The 17,820-nt window shown below is 47.1% G+C and overlaps 1 protein-coding gene across 4 annotated transcripts; it reads right to left on the minus strand.

Moving 5' to 3' along the window:
• Positions 1-914: 914 nt before the first annotated feature.
• Positions 915-16,176, minus strand: LOC309440387 (uncharacterized protein). 4 transcript variants are annotated; one of them, XM_082053984.1, is made up of 4 exons: positions 16,084-16,176; positions 13,487-13,637; positions 4,182-4,918; positions 915-2,485 (listed from the first exon to the last, which is right to left on the minus strand). In XM_082053984.1, exons 3-4 carry the CDS (start codon positions 4,395-4,397, stop codon positions 1,958-1,960), a joined length of 744 nt encoding a protein of 247 aa, XP_081910110.1. In that variant the 5' UTR covers positions 4,398-4,918; positions 13,487-13,637; positions 16,084-16,176; the 3' UTR covers positions 915-1,957. The 4 variants fall into 4 exon arrangements, with proteins under 4 accessions (XP_081910110.1, XP_081910111.1, XP_081910109.1 ...); XM_082053985.1 differs by having other exon boundaries at positions 4,182-4,989; XM_082053983.1 differs by having other exon boundaries at positions 4,182-7,170.
• Positions 16,177-17,820: the final 1,644 nt, after the last annotated feature.

The following is a 17,820-nucleotide window of genomic DNA, read 5'->3' on the forward strand; positions in this document are numbered from 1 at the left end:
CCTGTGCTGTCAGCAAACGTCGGTAGCACCCTGACAGTGCGAGGCTCCATGCCCCATGCCCCGCATTGGTCCCATGGTGGAGCTCTGCAGAGGGGCTCAGCTGCTCCGACCTGCCGATGGGGGCTCGTTGCGGTGTGATCATGATTAAACACCAGGCACTTTGCCTTTTTCAAAAGCCTGTGGGTAGGAAGTGCCTTGCGAAACCAAACTTCAAAAGCACATATTTAAGGGTGCAAAGCCACACGCTTAAGAAAAGAAAGAATTATGGTTGCCTGTGTTCCATTAATATTGTTCCCTTGTCCTTATGCACTGTTATTATTATGCCCTCCCATAATAGTATGTTATTATTATGCATTCACTCCTAGAGGAGAAACTAACCTCTGGCAGATTTGCAATGGAAACCAGATGCATCCCCTCTATGGCATCTGCTAATACATTATGTGTTTCAGACTCTTATTTAAATCTCAAAAAATATTTTCCTTCAGGGAAAATCTCACCTAATTGGCTGCTCCCCTCCATTTGCAGCATTTGCTCAAAAATCCATTTAGCCTAAGTATATAATGCTTTCTCCCACACACAAAGGACTGAGAGCTCTCAGTATTCCATTAGATGCTATGGATCCCAGATTGGGAAAGGGACGTGGAATGAGTCTTATCTGTTTCCCTTCCCTTTCTGGAGGAGAAACTCGTAGTTGTTGATGCCTTAAGCTGCCCTTTCCTCTCCGCATTCACTCACACACTCTGAAAGTCAAAATATGATGCCCAAGAGCTGCGTGCAAGTACAATAAACATTCCTGTAAATAGGTGATAACTGGGGAGAGGGAAAGTATGAACTGCAGAAGGGACAAGACACACCTGGGGCCAGTTTCACCAGGGCTGGAGAAACAGGAGGAGCAGGGAGGTAAAAGTGATGGAGAGAAGCCAGGACTGGGAGGGTCTCACCAGGTCTTAGAGAGAAACACCAACTCGAAGCAGTGCTCTAATGAGGAATTTATTGCCAATGATACCACAGGCGGTCACAGCTCTTTCTGGAAGCTTAAAATGATTGCCCCGCTTTGGGTCTGCCATTCGGTCGGTGTGCCGTGGAATTAAACATTGACGTTCACATAATAAAAGGGTTCAGCTGCAGCTGACATTGTATACTTAGATGACCACGATAAACACTAAAATACAATAAACAATTTGAAGTTCAGATTACATTGGGAATTTTCTATGTTGTCATATTTACAGTAGGAAAGAGAGAAGGAGCTTTCTTTCAAACTTAATTCCACCATTCTCACTTAAATCTAGCACTTTTTCCTCTTTGCCCTTGTAATCCTTTATAAGTGCAAAATTTTTGAGTTTGCAAATGAAACCATAATGGCTGATCATATTTAAAAGTAAAACTTACGTCTCTGTTTGCTTCCTCATGCATCAAACACTTAAAGTGATCCACCTGGTGATTATATGTGGCAATGAGTGAAAATCAATCATTTCTCGTTAACTATTTGCATCTGTGCAAAACATCACTGTAAATGAGCCGGGCCAAAGTGACGTGATAAAAACCAAGAGGCTTAAAACAAGCAGAGTAACTAGGTGGAACACAACAGTCTGTCTTCAGATTAGCTGATACAAGCTGCACATTAGGAAAACAAGGTGCTCCCCTGACAGTAATCACCTTTTTTTAAGGCAACTTTAGGATTCAAGTCATAGGCGGATCTATTTAGAACATTGCTCCTTCTATATAAGTCACAACTACATCTCAATTACACTGATTCTTCACGGAAAATAATTGAAAACAAAGACATGCAATGTTAATCGAGAACACAGAATGAGAGAATATTTTCTCCCACAAACAAGCACGTTTCTGTGTCAGAGCGGACGGACACACATGAACGACCAAAGCCAGAATGGTGCTGAACAGGAATGATTCTTCCTGGCTTTCAGGACTGCACGAAAAGCCGCAACCAGCTCCAGTATCATTTTCTTTGCACAAATGCTTCTAGGGGAGCGGCAATGTGCATTGTCAAAACGTCCAACAAGTCACCCTTGTAGATCTCCAGCACATCCTGAGTTTCCTCTTGGTGGTTCTGCTCCATCGTTCTTTGGTCGTCTTGACTGGTGGAGCTGCAGGACTCTTGGCCGTCCTTGCCGTGCCCGACCATCACCACGGCGCCGCAGCTGCTCCTGCGCCGGGACCCTCGGCGGCCGACGAAGGGGTTCTGGTTCTTATCAGCGAATACTTTTGCCTTCCTGTTGGACCTCTTACTTTCGTAGTTCCGGAGCTCCATCAGCCTCTCGTTGAAATACTCCTGCAATGGCTTGTCGTGGAAGCCGCTGCTGGTTGTGGGGTGGCCTTTCAAGTGGCCTCTCGAGGAGCTCCCCAGGCAATGGACTAATGAAGCTCTGTTAGGAAAATTACTCGACCGTGGTGAGGAGCTCTTGCCTCTTTCCAAATCCTGGAAAAGTCGGCTGAAGGCTGGAGTTTCCAAATAATTTCTTGATAGCTATTTAAAAGAGAGCCAGGGAGGGAGAGGCAGGGTTGGGGGCAGAAGGGAGAAGAGAATCTGAATTAAAATATGTTGGTTTAAGTAGCAAAAAGACCTGAAGTATATGGTTCTATACTGTAAACAGCTGTTAGTGAAAATTTTAGGTTCCTAACCCAAATTCCGTGAAAACTCAGTGGTTTGGTACCAATCTGTCTCTGGAACAGCAGTCCTTTGGGCTGAGGTTGATGCTGAGTGCTTTCACCGCCCACCAACTGATGTTCTGCCACAATGTCGTGTGGCCTCCCTAAAAAATCTAATATTCTGAAAGAACCTCCCACCTGTCTGTATTAACACAACAGCAGGTTTATTCTTATCAAATCTCACTGGCCTGTAGCTGCTGTTCCCCATGGTAAAACCAGATCCCACTTGTAAGACAATTTTTCTTCTTTTCCCCATTCCTTACTCCCAGCTAACTCCGCTCTGCAGCCTATTATTAAAAGAGTTGCAATTTTCACATACAATGTATTTCTACATCTTAAAACTACGAAGTTTATTATTATTACCCCACAGCATATCGTAAATGCCCATGGAGTTTTCTCCTCCTTTCCCGTCATAGGATGCCCGTCTCCTTGCTAACCAGCCAAATTGATACTTGAGTTACTTGAACTGTCAAAGAAAGGCCTGATCCAGCCCCCACTGACATGAGCGGGTGTCTTTAGGTTGATTTCAGAGGAGCATCCATGCTGCAAGCCCTTTTCTTGGCTGCGAGAGAAAATGTTGTTAGAAATTCACCACGCAAAATATTGCCTTCCCATGTCCACGGTTAAATGCCCCGCGGGGTTTGGAAGTTACTGCTTGGCCATTTCCACCTTTCTCACCAGTATTTCAAGACACCCCGGCCTGTCCCAGCTCACCAGGAGCAACAGCAGGTTTCTGTGCACTAAGTTACACTGGACTGTGGCTTTTTCTCTGATAAACCGTAGCAGCTCGACTTGAAACCAGAACTGGTTTATATTATATTAATGCTCCAAATCAATAAAAGGACTATACTGTATGCAGACGACAGCCGCAGCAGGATCATGGAACATTTTGCAATCGTTTATTATGCCTGACAATGCCTTTGGTATTAAAAAAAGCCATCGTTCATGCAGTTTTTGACAATTGCTAATTAAGTCTAAGGGTCCAGCCACAAATCTGGTTTCGGAGCCCAGCAATCTCTCAGCAGGGCACTTCATCATCAGCTCTTGGCATGTTGCCTACTAGTAATGAATGAAAAGCATTGAGCGCAAAGGAGAAATAGCGGGTTGGACATGCCATGTAAACCGAAGAGTAATCAAGATTTTGATCTCTCACTATTCCATCACACTTCGTTCTGGAAGAGACCCAGCAAATCTAATGACCCTGCTTAGAGTGCTTGTACTTGTTATGTTAGGTAATTGAAGAACACTAAAACTTGACTAACAAGTAGTCTCTCCTTCCTACCTCAACATTTAAAAAAAAAGGTTCAAAAATTAATAATCAACTTAAAATTTAATAACTAACTTAATAATGCAGCAGAATAAATGTCCTTCAAGTTGAGCTTTTCTATACCAAAACACAGTCCAAAACTTACTATCATATCAAATACCAACTTAGCAGGAAGTGGGGGGATTATTCTAGCAAAATAATAGGTAGTGGTTATCAGATGTTGCAAAGAGAGTTTTTTCATACACACCTTAATGTCCTGGAAGCCTGGATACTCCGGGATGATGGGCAAGGTGCACACGCTGACGCTGTTTGAGCGCCGTTGTCTCATGGCCCTGCGAGCGCCGCTGCAGCTCCTGGGCAGGTGGGGATGTCCCAGCTCGGGTGGGTTTTCAGCGAAATTGAGCGGCCCAGCGTCTTTTATACAGCAAGTTCTCAGGCATATCACTGAGGCAGGCCCCTCCATTTCAGCGCGGTGCAGGAGAGTTTGGAACCGGTGTGTATTCTGCAATAATTCTTCTAGTTTTCCTCTAATGCGTCGTCTCGTGAGTCCCTTGGCGATCTGTGATGCTGAGTGCCAGCGGACACAACAGTCTAACACCTCTGAGCAGGACGGCTCTCGCTAAACTGGATTCCTGGAGATCATCGGTAGGTGATGCCTTCACTGAGGTCTGAAACCCTCAAGCCCTTAATGCCACTTTTATCCCCTGAGAGCTCTTCACAGGAGGTCGGTAAATCCGAGCCATGAACGCAAAGGGTTCAGGTGAGGGGGGATTTTACAGGGATTACCGAGTCTCATGGCGTCATCTCAGACAGCCTAATGACACTGCTGACGCAGCAGCAATTAGAGGAGATCATCAGGCCTGGGGCAGGAGTTGTCACCGGGCTCACGCCGGAGCCGATCCCTGAACAGGGATCCGCAATAGCAAAATGTTGCGGACTACATGATCTTTCAAGGTCCCTTCCAACCCCTAACATTCTGTGATTCTGCCCAGCGAGGCAAACGGTGAGTAAGTCAACACAATTAACCGTCAAGTCAAGAAAGACAGTGCAGACAGCTGTAATGAAAAATCCTTTCCAAGCAAGCCCAAGCCACCAGGCTTCCTCGGTGTGGTTGGGGGTGGGCTATGGGCCTGGAGAGCAGAGGACACCCCACCTGCTTTGCTGGTTGTATCTGGAGAGGGATGCGCTGCTTTCAAACAGCCCAGCACCAGCACCGGTTTGGGAAGGGACCATGGTAAGAGCAAGATTCCCCTCAGCCAAAGCTGCCAAAATGTTCACAGTAAGAAACAACAACTGCCCTGAACAGCTTACAATCTAAATACTGTGGATGAAGGGCAGAGAGGGAAACAGCTCCATGGTTTTGATTTAAAGATACGTTAGTGGTATCATCTGCTCACAACAGATAGTGTATGTAGTTGCAATAGCTGGTATGTCATGAACTTTAGCAGCATGGGCTCCTTGCTGTCCCCAGCACCAGTGGGTGTCCTCCACTGTTGAGATGGCAGCATCTCCACCCTCTGCCCCACCACCACCAGTCTGCATGCAGAGCACTGGTCGTGAGGGATGAACCACCTCTCCTCCATCACATGCCACGGGGTAATTACTGTGCTCACTGCTGCTTGTGGAAGGTAGCTAGAGGGGTTTACAATCCCCTCAACCTCCAGGGCTTCTAGCTTGTCCAAGGGATCCATAAATATTTGCACGCTCTGAATATGTGTGCGCAAACATTTATGGATGTCCTGGATGAGCTAGAAATCCATATCCATCCAGGGTGTCCATAGGTATTTGCATGCGCGTATCCAGAGAACTGACCGTGAGCTGTAAAGAGCTTTGGATCTGATCCACGCGACCACCAGCTGGGTTGGGGTCAGTGCTCTGCGCCGTCAGGCAGCTGGCGGGCTCAGGGCCGCTGCACAAAAGCAGGTCAGGCAGAAGTAAAGAACTCATGTAAACGGTGACATCCAGTTATTTGCTACCCAAATGCAATGCCGCTTTTTACCAGCTCTAGCGTTTCTTCATTTGAGGGTAATACAATCCTCAGGCGGACGGCAGAGCCCTCAGCATGAGTGACCATTTCAGCTGCACCCACCCTGGGTCAGGGTCTGTGTCCACAGCTCTGTATGAGCCACACACATACTCAAATACGAGGCTGATGGCAACGATTTGCATGTAGAGATGTCACGATGCTCACAAAGTAGTAGAACTGTGAGTCATCCCTGATGCAGCCCTGATTAGTTGCATTGTTGTTTTACACGTAATGGTACCTTAATGCAGAAGTACAATGTCACCTTGCTAGTAGTACCTGAGAAAACTTAGCAAAGCGTTAGCAAGACTTATTGGCACCAAATATCCCTCTAAAAGACTCTCCTGGTTCGATTTAGCAGAAAAAAACCCCACCCTATATGTATTTATTTATTTACTACTCCTCCTTCCCAAATCTTTCAGATATTGTCTGAGCCAAAGTTGTCTTGGCGATGTGTTCCAGGCAAACCTGGACCAACAAGTAACTGTGGACAGGCAGGACATGGGTCTTGTCTGTAACTCTTTAGGCCAGGTCACTCCATCCAGGTCTGAACTGCTCCAGCCACGCAGAGACAAGCAGGGGTGGCAGAATGTGCCTTATACACTGTCACGAGAAGAGGGAGAAAGAAAACGCAGCAGCAGCAGGAGTCCAGCTAATTTCACTGGCAATGGAGAGCTTTGATTGTGTCACAGACCCAGGTATTCACGGTGCTGCCCACAGTTGTCATCTGGTTCAGAGAAATAAGAGCTGTGCAAAATCACTGCTGTTGACTCTTTAGGGGACGGAACCTATTGTGAGTGCAGGGATTTTGCAGGAGACCTGCCAATGTACCCTTATCGTCAACACAGTGAAGAGTTCCCTCTTTCCATATAACCTTGCAGCCCGAAAACCTCTCATTAGCAAAAATTCATTCCCTCTGCTCCCCTGAAAGCATTTTCCTGGTTAAAGTGAGACACCAGCAGCTTTCAGTCTGTAATTGCTCACTGTGCTTAATGAATATGCGAGTGCTACATACAATGTGCGACTCGCATGGAGATTTTAAAAGAAAGGTCCCACGTTTCTGTGTTAATGGGAGGTCCTGATTCTACTCCCACAGTCCAAAATTGGGGCTCACGGAGTCTGTTCTTTCATAATCCCGTGCTCCTTCTCGTACCATGTCATTACTGCATCCCGTGGGGCCAAGGTAATTCTCTCTTCAGTAAAGCTCTCTATCCTGTTTAACGTGAAACTTTACATTATCCAGTGAAAAGAAACATGACTTCAGCAGAGCGTAGGCTTTGTTAGTTACCCACCTTATATCCAAACCTTTAGACTCTTTTAAAAAGCACTTTTTTTCATTTTTTTAGGTTTTTTTTTAATGGAGAGGCACATTATTATACCATTCCCCATGTCAGAAAAGCCACCATTGTTTATAGTAGTTTGCATGAACAGGTTGTGGCCACGAATCGCAGTTCTTCTGCCCTGGGAGTTAATCATTCAAAAGAAAAATCATGCAAGGAATTACTTAGATTTCTACAAGCCCTACTGTCACCACCCACTGGCATTTTCCCCACTACCCCTTCAATGAATAAGAACTGGTCTATTTTTATATCCAACCTTTAAGTATCATACATAAGGTGAATGATTGATAACATTCCAAATTAATCATAAATCACAAAACAGAAATGCTTTGTTTTTCAAAGTACCACTGAATGACACATGTTAATAAAAGTCCAAATCCAAAACCGGATCTGGGGTCCAAAATCAGATCCAAACCCAAGTAATAAATAGATCGTGTAACACTTTTTACATAAATTATTAAAAGCCTTGCAGCAAAAAAATAAAGCTACGCTCATTTAATGATAATTTGTTTCAAGGTGAGGAATATTTTCCCTAGTTAAAGATACCTCATTTGTGTTAGGAAAGTGGATTCCCTTCCATAGTAAAGCTTCCTTCATGAAGCTGTGATGCTTTGAAGACTAAATGTTTTTATGCAACGATGGGAGCAAAGTCTGTCAGGAAAAGGAGCAACAAGCTGTTCCTTGCCCAGACGTGAGCGGCTGGGGGTGCGAGCAGAAGCAGAATTGTAAAAGGTTGAGTCAAAATTTTGGGCTTCTGAGGTTACTGGGTTCCTTGTTCAGAAAAGGCTTTGGTCTGACCCTCAACACAAGTCTCAGGCTTCCCCCAAATCTGGACGGTGTGACTTTGTTCCAAGTTATCTCCCCTCCTCTTGCAGAACGAAAGCAGAGGCTGTGGGGGTGTGAAGCTCTACACTATTTTACTTGGCAATCAAAGCCCTGATCTCACTCGCACTCTTTTGACCTCAGACCAAGTTTCATGCATCTCTTTTCCTTTCTTAGCTAGCTAATACTCTTAAAAGAAGAAACAGATGGCACCCGTTTGCAGATGTCAAATGCTTGCCTCACGTGGCGTGTTCACTATTGGATTTTCACCAGAGACTCCTGGCCCAGATAGAGAGATTTTGGTCATAATCACCAGCTTTAAACCCGGAGCAAACATTCACTCACCAGGCTGAGCCACAATTACATTTATATCTCCCAGCGCTTCTGATTCTTTTTAAAATGGACTGTAGATTGGAGTACAGGAAAGGGATTAGGGGTGCTTAGAGTTCAGGAAGTAGAGCATTAGAAGGGAATGTTAAATAAGAGACGGAAAAAAAGAATAAAAAATGTAATTCCTGCTCTCCTAGCGGGGGAAGGGCAATTTAAGAGCAGAGCTACATGAGGAGAAGCCCCACGTTTCTCAGTACATGTAAAGTGATGCTTTGGGCGCTTATGATGAATATTCTGATTTATACTCTGCTGTCCTTCTGCACAAACTTTCCCAAGTGGAGCAGACAGGTGGACCCTTTGTGTCAGGAATAAAGCAGCTGTGAAGCTGTGAACTTTGCCACCGAGTTCCCCAGAACGAGACCCTCGGGACTTTTCTTTCTTTGTTTCTTTTCCTGTTTTTGAATACGGGTTTCCGAGCTTCCTGGCTGGGTGTCTGGAAGCAGCTGGTCCCTCGGGGACACCCTGTTCAGCCACGTCCTTGTCCCTGCTTCCAGCTGCTCCGCCTTGAGAATTAATTCACCCGAACCTGTTGACGCCAGTGGTGGTTTTTTAGCGCATTTACAGCGCTGCGCATCTTCGAGACAAGCGCTCTAAAAGGTATTAATATAAAAGCAGCCTCCTCCCTCCACGAGGGATTAGTTCTGGAGACTAAAGGTGGACGCTTAATGGCAGCGCTGATGCTGCCAGGTGTTGCAGACGCATTAAGCTAATGTGCTTATTCCACAAGCCCAGAGTGCCTCCTCTGCCCACCGTCATCCCCTGGCAACTTCCAAAGCGTAAGGCGGCATTAGCGAAGCTACAGCTGAGTAAAATCCAGGGGAGAGGGGAAAACAGAGCAAAAGTCACGTTAAAAGTTATAAACAAGGTGATTGTCGCAGATACAGCTCTGGTCTGATTTGGCCCATCAGATGCATTAATTTTGTCTGTGTTCAGCACCTGAACTGTGTTGAGCTATTATACAACCTGTGCGCAGGTTAACCAGTGTCAGTGAGGGACCTTCCCACACTCCACCAGGCACCTCAACAGGCTCAGGACCACTGTATGTCTGTCCTTCTGCCCTCTTCAGCTGTTACTTCCTGAGCTGTGAAAGCATGAGGGCAAGGAAGAGCTGACAGGTTGATCAGCAACACAGAGCCCAAGGCGCAGCTCCTGGGGTCCCGGCCCCTTCAACTGGGGTTGTTTCTCCTCTTTTGGACAAGTACATAATAACCCCTGAAACACAGGGGATTTCTCATCTCACAGATATCCTGGTTCCCTGTCTGCTTTTTGTCTCGGTGGTAGTTACTTGATTTTTCCTGACACTTGCATGCTGCGCTTGTTAACAAGTCCAGATATGAACCAGCTCCGTTCCCCTTGACTTCCCCGACATCTTCCCTCCGTGCTCTGCCTCCAATTCCCTCTCTCCTCACACAGAGACAAACAAACTGGCCTCCCCACCTCAGTCTCTGCTGCTCTCACAACCACTCCATCCCATACACCTTTGCCATAGCTGGCCAAGACACCTGTAGAAATGATGGCAAAGAAGTTGACAGTAAAGCTGAGTAAAGCTCAGCTTTAACTCTCCACATCTCTGTCTGCAGAACTTGCTTGTATGGAGAGGAAAGCGCAGAGAAGTATTGATGCATAAGTCACGTCAGTGATAAGAGGTTGATATTCTAACAGGTGATGCCCTCTGCCGACATGCAGTGGGTCCCTGGTATTCTACTCATCTGCACTTTCTGGAAACAGCTCTGTTTGCAACTCTCTTTCCAGATATATTAAAACATGTCTCCAGTAGCAGGACAGTATTTGCAAGTGAATGAAAAACCCATCCATGATGTCGCGTTTGTCAGTGCTACCAAAAATACCACAGGCAGAGAATGAGTGAAGAGCACGATTAGAAAGCCCAGGTTGTTTTCCCTGGGACTGCTCCCTTGGTGGCCAGAGAGAATGTCATTGTTGGGACAATGTTGCTGCAAGTGCATCCTGCCCAAGGAGGAAGGTTTGGGTTCTGCCCGTGTTCTTTGTTAGGGACAGGAGGGCGGTTTCAGAGGAGACCCTCAGGATTGTTATCTCTCTTCGTTTCTCAGGAGACCCTAAGACCTCCAGATAATTTTCCATGGAAAGCAGAAGATCCCCTGTGTTAAATCATGTTGGAAAGAAGGAGTGATAAAAAAGTAGTTTGAAGTTAGCAAGCGAGTGTTAAAAATAAGGTAGCTCCTCAAATCCATGTGGCTTCTGGTCTGTTTGAGACCTTGGAGACTGTATGGATAATACCTGAACACAGTCAAAATCCTCCAGAAACGCCCTGTTTTGGTGCTCTGCTTTCCTTCCAGCTGTCCCCTTGCTGCAGTGTCACCTTGCCTTGTCTCTTGTGACCTCAGCTGGCACTCTGGGATCCTTCCACCAGCTACAAGCCTTGGAGCAGGAGCAGAGGGAAGGTGGTGTTCCCTACTCCAAGCACCAAGTGGAGCCCGGGGATGCCTCAGCTGTGTCCCCTTCCCATTACAAGTGGGGACCCCCCACTGCCCAGCTCAGCCGGAGGTGAAGCTCTGCCTGCAGCCCAAAGGGTGAAAAGCGCTTTCAGACATCACCTCCTGCCAGCCAGCACTCAGCAAGCCATCCCCCGGCTGACACACAGTGCTCGGAGCAGCCCTGTGCAGGCAGGGCAGGACGCAGCACCCACTTGGGGTTTACATGCTGGGGGAGTCAGTCCAGATCCCACAGGCCAGACCAGGGCTGCCACAGCTCCACGCCCTCCGGTTCGACCAGGAGCAAGGCTGAGCAGGGGCTCCCAGCACACACAGAACACACATATACACTGTATGTGCACATACGTGCATATAGAAACACACCAAAGTCTGGCCATACAGATCCCCAGACTCCACGGTTTCTCAGACAGGGCTGGGACTCCCCCTGTCCCTCCGGCAGCCAGCTTGTCCCATGGGCTCCCCCTTACAGATTCACACACCCCGGGCTCAAAGGCAGCTTCACCCACTTTCCGGCTGGATGGGCACTGGAACCCACTCGCCTGCTCGCACTCGCCCCGCTGCTGGCACCGCCGGCTCCTGTCAGCCCAGTGTCACTCCAATTGGTGGCACATATGTCCACAAACCCCGTTCTCACCTGTTGCTGCCACCACAGGCACACAGGACCTCCAGCCATGCACAGGGCACGGCCAGTGCACCAACAGGGAAACTATTTAGATGAGACCAGCCCTTTTTACCTCCTTTTCCCTCTACTTCCCCACAATGACCTACACTCTCTGCAGTTCCCTGCTTTTGGTTCCCCTCCTGGACACCCCATGAAATAACTCCCCTCAGTCCAAAGGGTGCTCTGGCATTGACTCATCCAGATGGATTTCACACCTGGACAACAGGGCCGATGCCTTTTCCGGGACAGACCCAAGAGGGGCCCAGGACGGAGTGTCCCTTCTGCTGACCCCTTACTTGCCTTCCCCACCTGCCGTTCTGCCCCTCTGGGCTTGTGGGGACGGACCCTGGACATGCTGGTGGCTCCGGGATGGGCCTGGGAGGAGCAGGGGATGAGCTGGGCTGTCCCCCCACCACCGTCCCTTTGTGTTCCTTTGAGGACGTATAACAAAGATCCGACCCCAAACGCCCGTGATTCCACCTCAGAGTGTCTGGGAACAACACACAGCAACAGGTAAAGCTAAAATACCCCCTCTCCCCCCCCAAAAAAAAGCAAAAGCCAATCGCCGCCTGCAGGATCCGAACCCGGATCCACACACACGGCGCCAGGGCGCCCCCTGCCGGTCCGGCCCAGAGCAGGGGGTGCCACGGGAAGGCAATGGCAGATTATTAAAAATTATAGGGTTTTATTTTCCTTCTTTTTTTCCTTTCCTTTCCTTTCCTTTCCTTTCCTTTCCTTTCCTTTCCTTTCCTTTCCTTTCCTTTCCTTTCCTTTCCTTTCCTTTCCTTTCCTTTCCTCCTTTCCTTTCCTTTCCTTTCCTTTCCTTTCCTTTCCTTTCCTTTCCTTTCCTTTCCTTTCCTTTCCTTTCCTTTCCTTTCCTTTTTCCTTTCCTTTTTCCTTTTTCCTTTCCTCTTTCCTTTCCTCTTTCCTTTCCCCTTTCTTTTCCCCTTTCCTTTCCCCTTTTCTTTCCCCTTTCCTTTCCTTTCCTCCCCTCCCCATTGATTACCAGGCAGTGTCACCCTCCTGCCACGATTCTGTCTGAGATTTGAGCACCGGTCTCTTACGACAGGTTTTCCACGACATTAAATCTAAAAGCTGACCCTACCTTCTGTCCTGCAGCGGGGCAAGGAGAGCATTGAGCAAAATCCCTCTCTGGCTCCAGCTGCAAATTTTAGGTACTTTTTAAGCACATGAAAATCCCAGCATTAATGTAGTGGTGGAGGTTGTATCTCTGGCTCTGTCAATTCTCACAGGCATCTAAGACAGGACTCCAAAATGTAAATCTATTAATGGTGTTAATTTAATGCAACCTGCAGCAGATCAAAAAGCTGTCACCTGATTAAATCACCATTAAATTAGTGCTGTTATCTGTAGGAATAAAGGGGATTGCTGCCTTGGTGGTACCTGCGTTTGGAAAGCATATTGAGCAGATACAGCCACGGCAATGCCAACCTGCAGCAGGCATGTCCAGGCCCCCATAAATAACTTGCTGCAAGGTATAGGCAGATGATTTAGGGTGGACATGAGGAAAAGGTTCTTCACCCAGAGGGTGGTGGACACTGGAACAGGCTCCCCAGGGAGGTGTCACGGCCCCAACCTGACAGTGTTCAAGAACGGACTGGACAACGTCCACAGACACACGGTGTGACCTGTGGCGTTGTCTGTGCAGGGACAGGAGTTGGACTCAATGGCCCTTGTGGGTCCTTTCCAACCCAGGACACTCTGTGATTCCATGACCCACCTGCCCTGTAACTTCTTATATATCTCTGAAGAACAAGGAGTGCTTTTAAAAGCAACTTTTCTGTATGGCTTCTATGCATTACCAAATAGAAAAACTGGTCATACCTTGGTCAAGGGTGTTGCAGCTTTCTCCTCTGTGCTCCTGTTCCTGCTCCACGTTGCCACGTGCGGGTTCTGCAGGCCAGGGGGTGGCCAGCAACACCCCACTGCTGGCTGCCACAGAGGTACACGAGCGCACCAGAACTGTGCAATACAGCTACGGTAGGGAAAAAAATATTCATGACACGTTATGGAACAGGTTACACATTGTAACAAGTACCTTTGAATGGAAAACAGTGATGCTCACATTACCGTGAGCCGCGATTTTCCTTGTTTTTGAAAAGCTCAGTAACAATTACTTATTTTTCCCATCACTGTCTTTTTTTCCTGTGATGAAAAATGGTCATTTTTAAAGGGTATTTAGGAATGCCTGTGATCCATCAGCCCTCCAGAGGTACAAGCACCCACACACACTGTATTTATAAGCTTTGAAGGAGAGCATGAAGGAGAAAAATAAGTAATAATCCTGGTGTGGGTTATGCCTACGCAAAATTGAAGGGGTGAAGGAGCAGGGCAAAGACCACAGAGAGTGAAGAGAGGGTGGGTGTGAGGAATTCGCACCCTCTCGGAAGCAGGTGCCTCGTTCTGCTGCAGTCCAGATGCTCACACATCTCCCAACCTGCTGGAACAAGATGTGCCTTGAAGCAAAATGCTGCTTAATACGAGATTGCTGCCACGCAAGTAAAGTTAAAGTGGGCAGGACGTACCCACATCATGCTTTTGGAGATCTTAGTGTGAAACTCAACTCATCCATAGGCACAAAGAAGAAACGATGGAGAAGCGAATCAGGGTTTTCGCAGCACAGCTGCAGCCGCCCCGCTCTCAGCCTTGTCCCACTGCAGCCATCTCACACGGGGCCAAACCCCAAACAGGTCCGGATGCAGACTAACGCTCTTCTTCTTCATTTCATCACTTCAGCTGCTGCTTGGGCTGTCTCAGCTTTATTTAGCAGATCATGAAGGTGTTTTTTGCACATAGACTGATTCCCCCCACTTTTTGCTCTCCAGCTGGAGGGCTTTGCCGGGATGCCAGTTCCGCACACAAGGACAGCTGGATTTTAACAGCGTGACTTTGCACGCAAGCTTGGCTGTGCCATTTCCCTTTCCCTCCGCCCCAGCCCGCCCTGCTGGGGTCTGTCAGGGCTCGGCCACATCCTCAGACATCCCTCTTTGAAAACGCTGAGCCCTGAAAAGCCGCAGCGCTTCAAGTTCTATTTCTCCAGCTTGTAGCCTCTCTTCTGAAGCTGGGGAGGCGGGGAGGGAAATGAAAGAAGCAGCAAAGACGACTGCATCAGGCTTTGGCAGCCGTCCTCTCACACAGGAACATTCCACACTTGCACATGAAAAGGATTTTTTAGCAAATCAGAGCAAAGAGTCAAAATAACGAACACAAACAATTACCCAAAAAATCGCCGCACTCAGTGGTTTTTCTGACTCGTGGCTTTGGCGAGAGGTTGGTTCATTGCCTAATCTCGAGCTCAGAAACAGACAGTTCAGCTTTAAGTTTACAGAGTTATTGGCCCAACTACAGAGGAGAAGATTTCCATGAAATCTTTGCCCGAGGCCTAATGATGACTCCAAAAATAACAAGTCGCCTTGAGGTTGGAAATTTTGCTTCAGAGAGATTTTGTTCATGTCCCGTAAACGATACACAAACATTCACCCGAGTGGATAGAAAATGCTTAAGAGCTACATAACATAGTGAACAAGAGCAGTCCCGAGATGGAAATAATTTACTTAATTGTTTGCAGCGCTGCTGCCACTTCCAGCCATCTGTTAGCGGGGACGCCGCTGATAATCTATTAAGCAGCTTGGGAGGTGAAACCTTCCAAAAGCCGAGATCACAAAGAGTTCACTTATTTCTCTGCGGTAGGAAAGGAAGTGGGTGGGGAAAAGGGATGAAAGGATGAAACACACAGCTCGTCCTCTTCTGGCTTCAGGATGAAAGCTTTGCGCTAAAAGAACTTGGTAATTTCATACTTCCTTAACGAGAAACGGTGTCAAAGACGTGGAGCGAGCAGCAGCTGGAGGTGTTGTGTGAGTCCCATTATCTTCATTACACGCTGGTTTGTAGTTTTAATCCCAAGAGGTCTCCTCTAGGCCTGCGGATTTGCCAACTGGCCTGGTCAGGATGTTGAAAATCCTGGTTTTTAATAAGTGGCGAATAGAATAGCGCAAGAAAAGCCACAGAAAGGGATTTCCCGTCCGTTCTGGGAGCCACTCGCTCCTGCAGGAAACACCAAACTCTGCCTCTGTCATCTGGTCGTGTCCTGAGGTTCCAGCGACGGCCGTAGCAGTGTTGCCATTGTCCTTCAGTTTTTAGGGTTTCACATCATTCAGTATCACTTTGCAGACTAAAAGAGGGGCATTGAACGTGCCCTTTATACTCTTTGTTGCCTGGTCAATCTCTAGCATTTCAGATATGCAAAAAGGACATTTTTGTGTTGAATGTACTGTGGATGGGAAAGAATGTCTAAACCCAGTATTCAAACCATGGAAAAATTACAAAGTCAGTAAATACAGAACAGGAACTGAGGAGAAAAAAATGTCAGGCTGTTCCTCTGGACTGTAGCTTGAATAAGAACCTGAAAGGTTTTAACTTACCTCTAAATTAGTGCACTTTCTGTAACTCTGGGAGAGCTTTAGTGCTGCAATTGTTAGCATAAAATATTCAACTATTTCAAGTTCACACCTCTTTTTATTAATGACATGGAAAAACACTTGAAATCTATCTAATCAAAGGCTCCCAAGCAGTCACACCCCGCGGGCGGCTGAGACAGGCCCGGTGGAAACAGAAACCACATGTGTTAATGCTGATAGAGCTGGAGCTCCGGCCCAGCCCGAGGCGGCACCGCACTCCCCATCCCCAAATCCCCTGACCCCCACGATTCCTTGGGTCTGGGATTCCTTCGGGAAACTGGTATCACAAAGCAAATAAAAAGCCCACACACATTTACTACCCAGCGTCAGAACGTGCCATCGGTGGCAGTTTCAGACATGAAACGGTGGGTAACGCTCCCCACCCCCATCCATGCGGCATCACTTTGCTCAGCAAACTTATTTTCTTTAGGTTTGCACATTTGTGTGTAAAGTGAAACAAGGTTTACAAAGCCAAAGGGTAGCACAGGATTACAAGCAGACAATGTTTTTGACTTTTAGGTATGGTACCTCTGGAAAAGCTCAAGCAATGGAGAAGTACGGCAGACACCAGCGTGTAACAGCATGCCAGCTTTCAAAGCAATTTAAACAATATTCTTATACACAGTGATCCCCTAATGTTTTCAGTAAGTTCTGATCAGAGTAGCATCAACCGCCTTCAATGAAAACTGGAGCCATTTTAATATTTTAGTGTAGTATTTAACTGCATTTATTGCCTACAAAGAGTTCAGCAAGTCCATCATGTCTGAGGAAACAAACGGCTGCAACTGTTCTGTATTTGCAGGCTTGCTTTTAAGATGAACCTGTTGTTCTACCAAGAACCAGGAGAGGGTGCTGTTAAATTTGGCTATTATTTTATTTACCCAGAGAGCACCCACATACTGCAAAATGCCTTTCCCCATTTCTTCCCCCACCACCCCAAGCCCCTTAATATCAGGCGCTTTTTATCTCCTGACTGAAATGGATTTATGTGCCACACTGATCAGCCAAGATTCAGCACTGATGAAAAGCATCTTTCACCTAATTATAGTAAAGCTCCTAGACTGGAGGGATCAGAAGTCACGCAGCAGCACCGCAGTGAAGTTCCACAGATGCTTTGGATACGGGATGCCCTGCAGCTTGGGTTTGACTGTGGCTCTGCCAAAAGAGCCCTTGAAGCCCTTGGACATCAGGATTTCAAACCAGAGGGGCTGCCGCTGGGGCAGGGTAACGAGCACCGACACAGAAACGATCCTCCTGGTGTGGCTTTGGAAGACTTGCTGCTCTGTTTCAGGATTTTACAAGTTATGAACAACTTATAAAAGGAATAGATTCCTTTTCAGCTTTGAACCACAGCCATAGAATCAGAAGAATTTGGGTCCTCTCTCTGCATCACAGACCTAGTTAGTTTTTAACCCAGATGCAAATTCTACCACTTGAAATCAATCTGAATCTTCAGTAAAGATATAAATATGTTCTGAACTGTTATCCAACCCTGAATATTCCATTTTTCTCTCCCTCCCTATGATTTTTCAAACCCTCCTTCTCCCCACCTCTGTGTTGGCACTAGAAGCAAGTGTGACAGAAGAAATGCAACGGGAACAGAGAAGCGGGCGAGATGAAGAAGGTACAAGCAGCATCTTCTGCTGTTTAGTGACTTCGTGTGATTTGTTCAGACAACAGCTCACTGCAAAGTGAAACCCA

Source organism: Streptopelia decaocto, assembly GCF_964273445.1.
Source record: "Streptopelia decaocto genome assembly, chromosome: 5".
Classification (NCBI taxonomy): Eukaryota; Metazoa; Chordata; class Aves; order Columbiformes; family Columbidae; genus Streptopelia; species Streptopelia decaocto.

Excerpts from the sequence above, each read along its gene's own strand:
- LOC309440387 (XM_082053984.1), bottom strand. The coding sequence starts at position 4,397 with ATGGAGGGGCCTGCCTCAGTGATATGCCTGAGAACTTGCTGTATAAAA. Across the intron at positions 2,486-4,181 it reads CAGGCTTCCAGGACATTAAG|CTATCAAGAAATTATTTGGA; the intron begins GTGTGTATGAAA and ends TCTTTTAAATAG.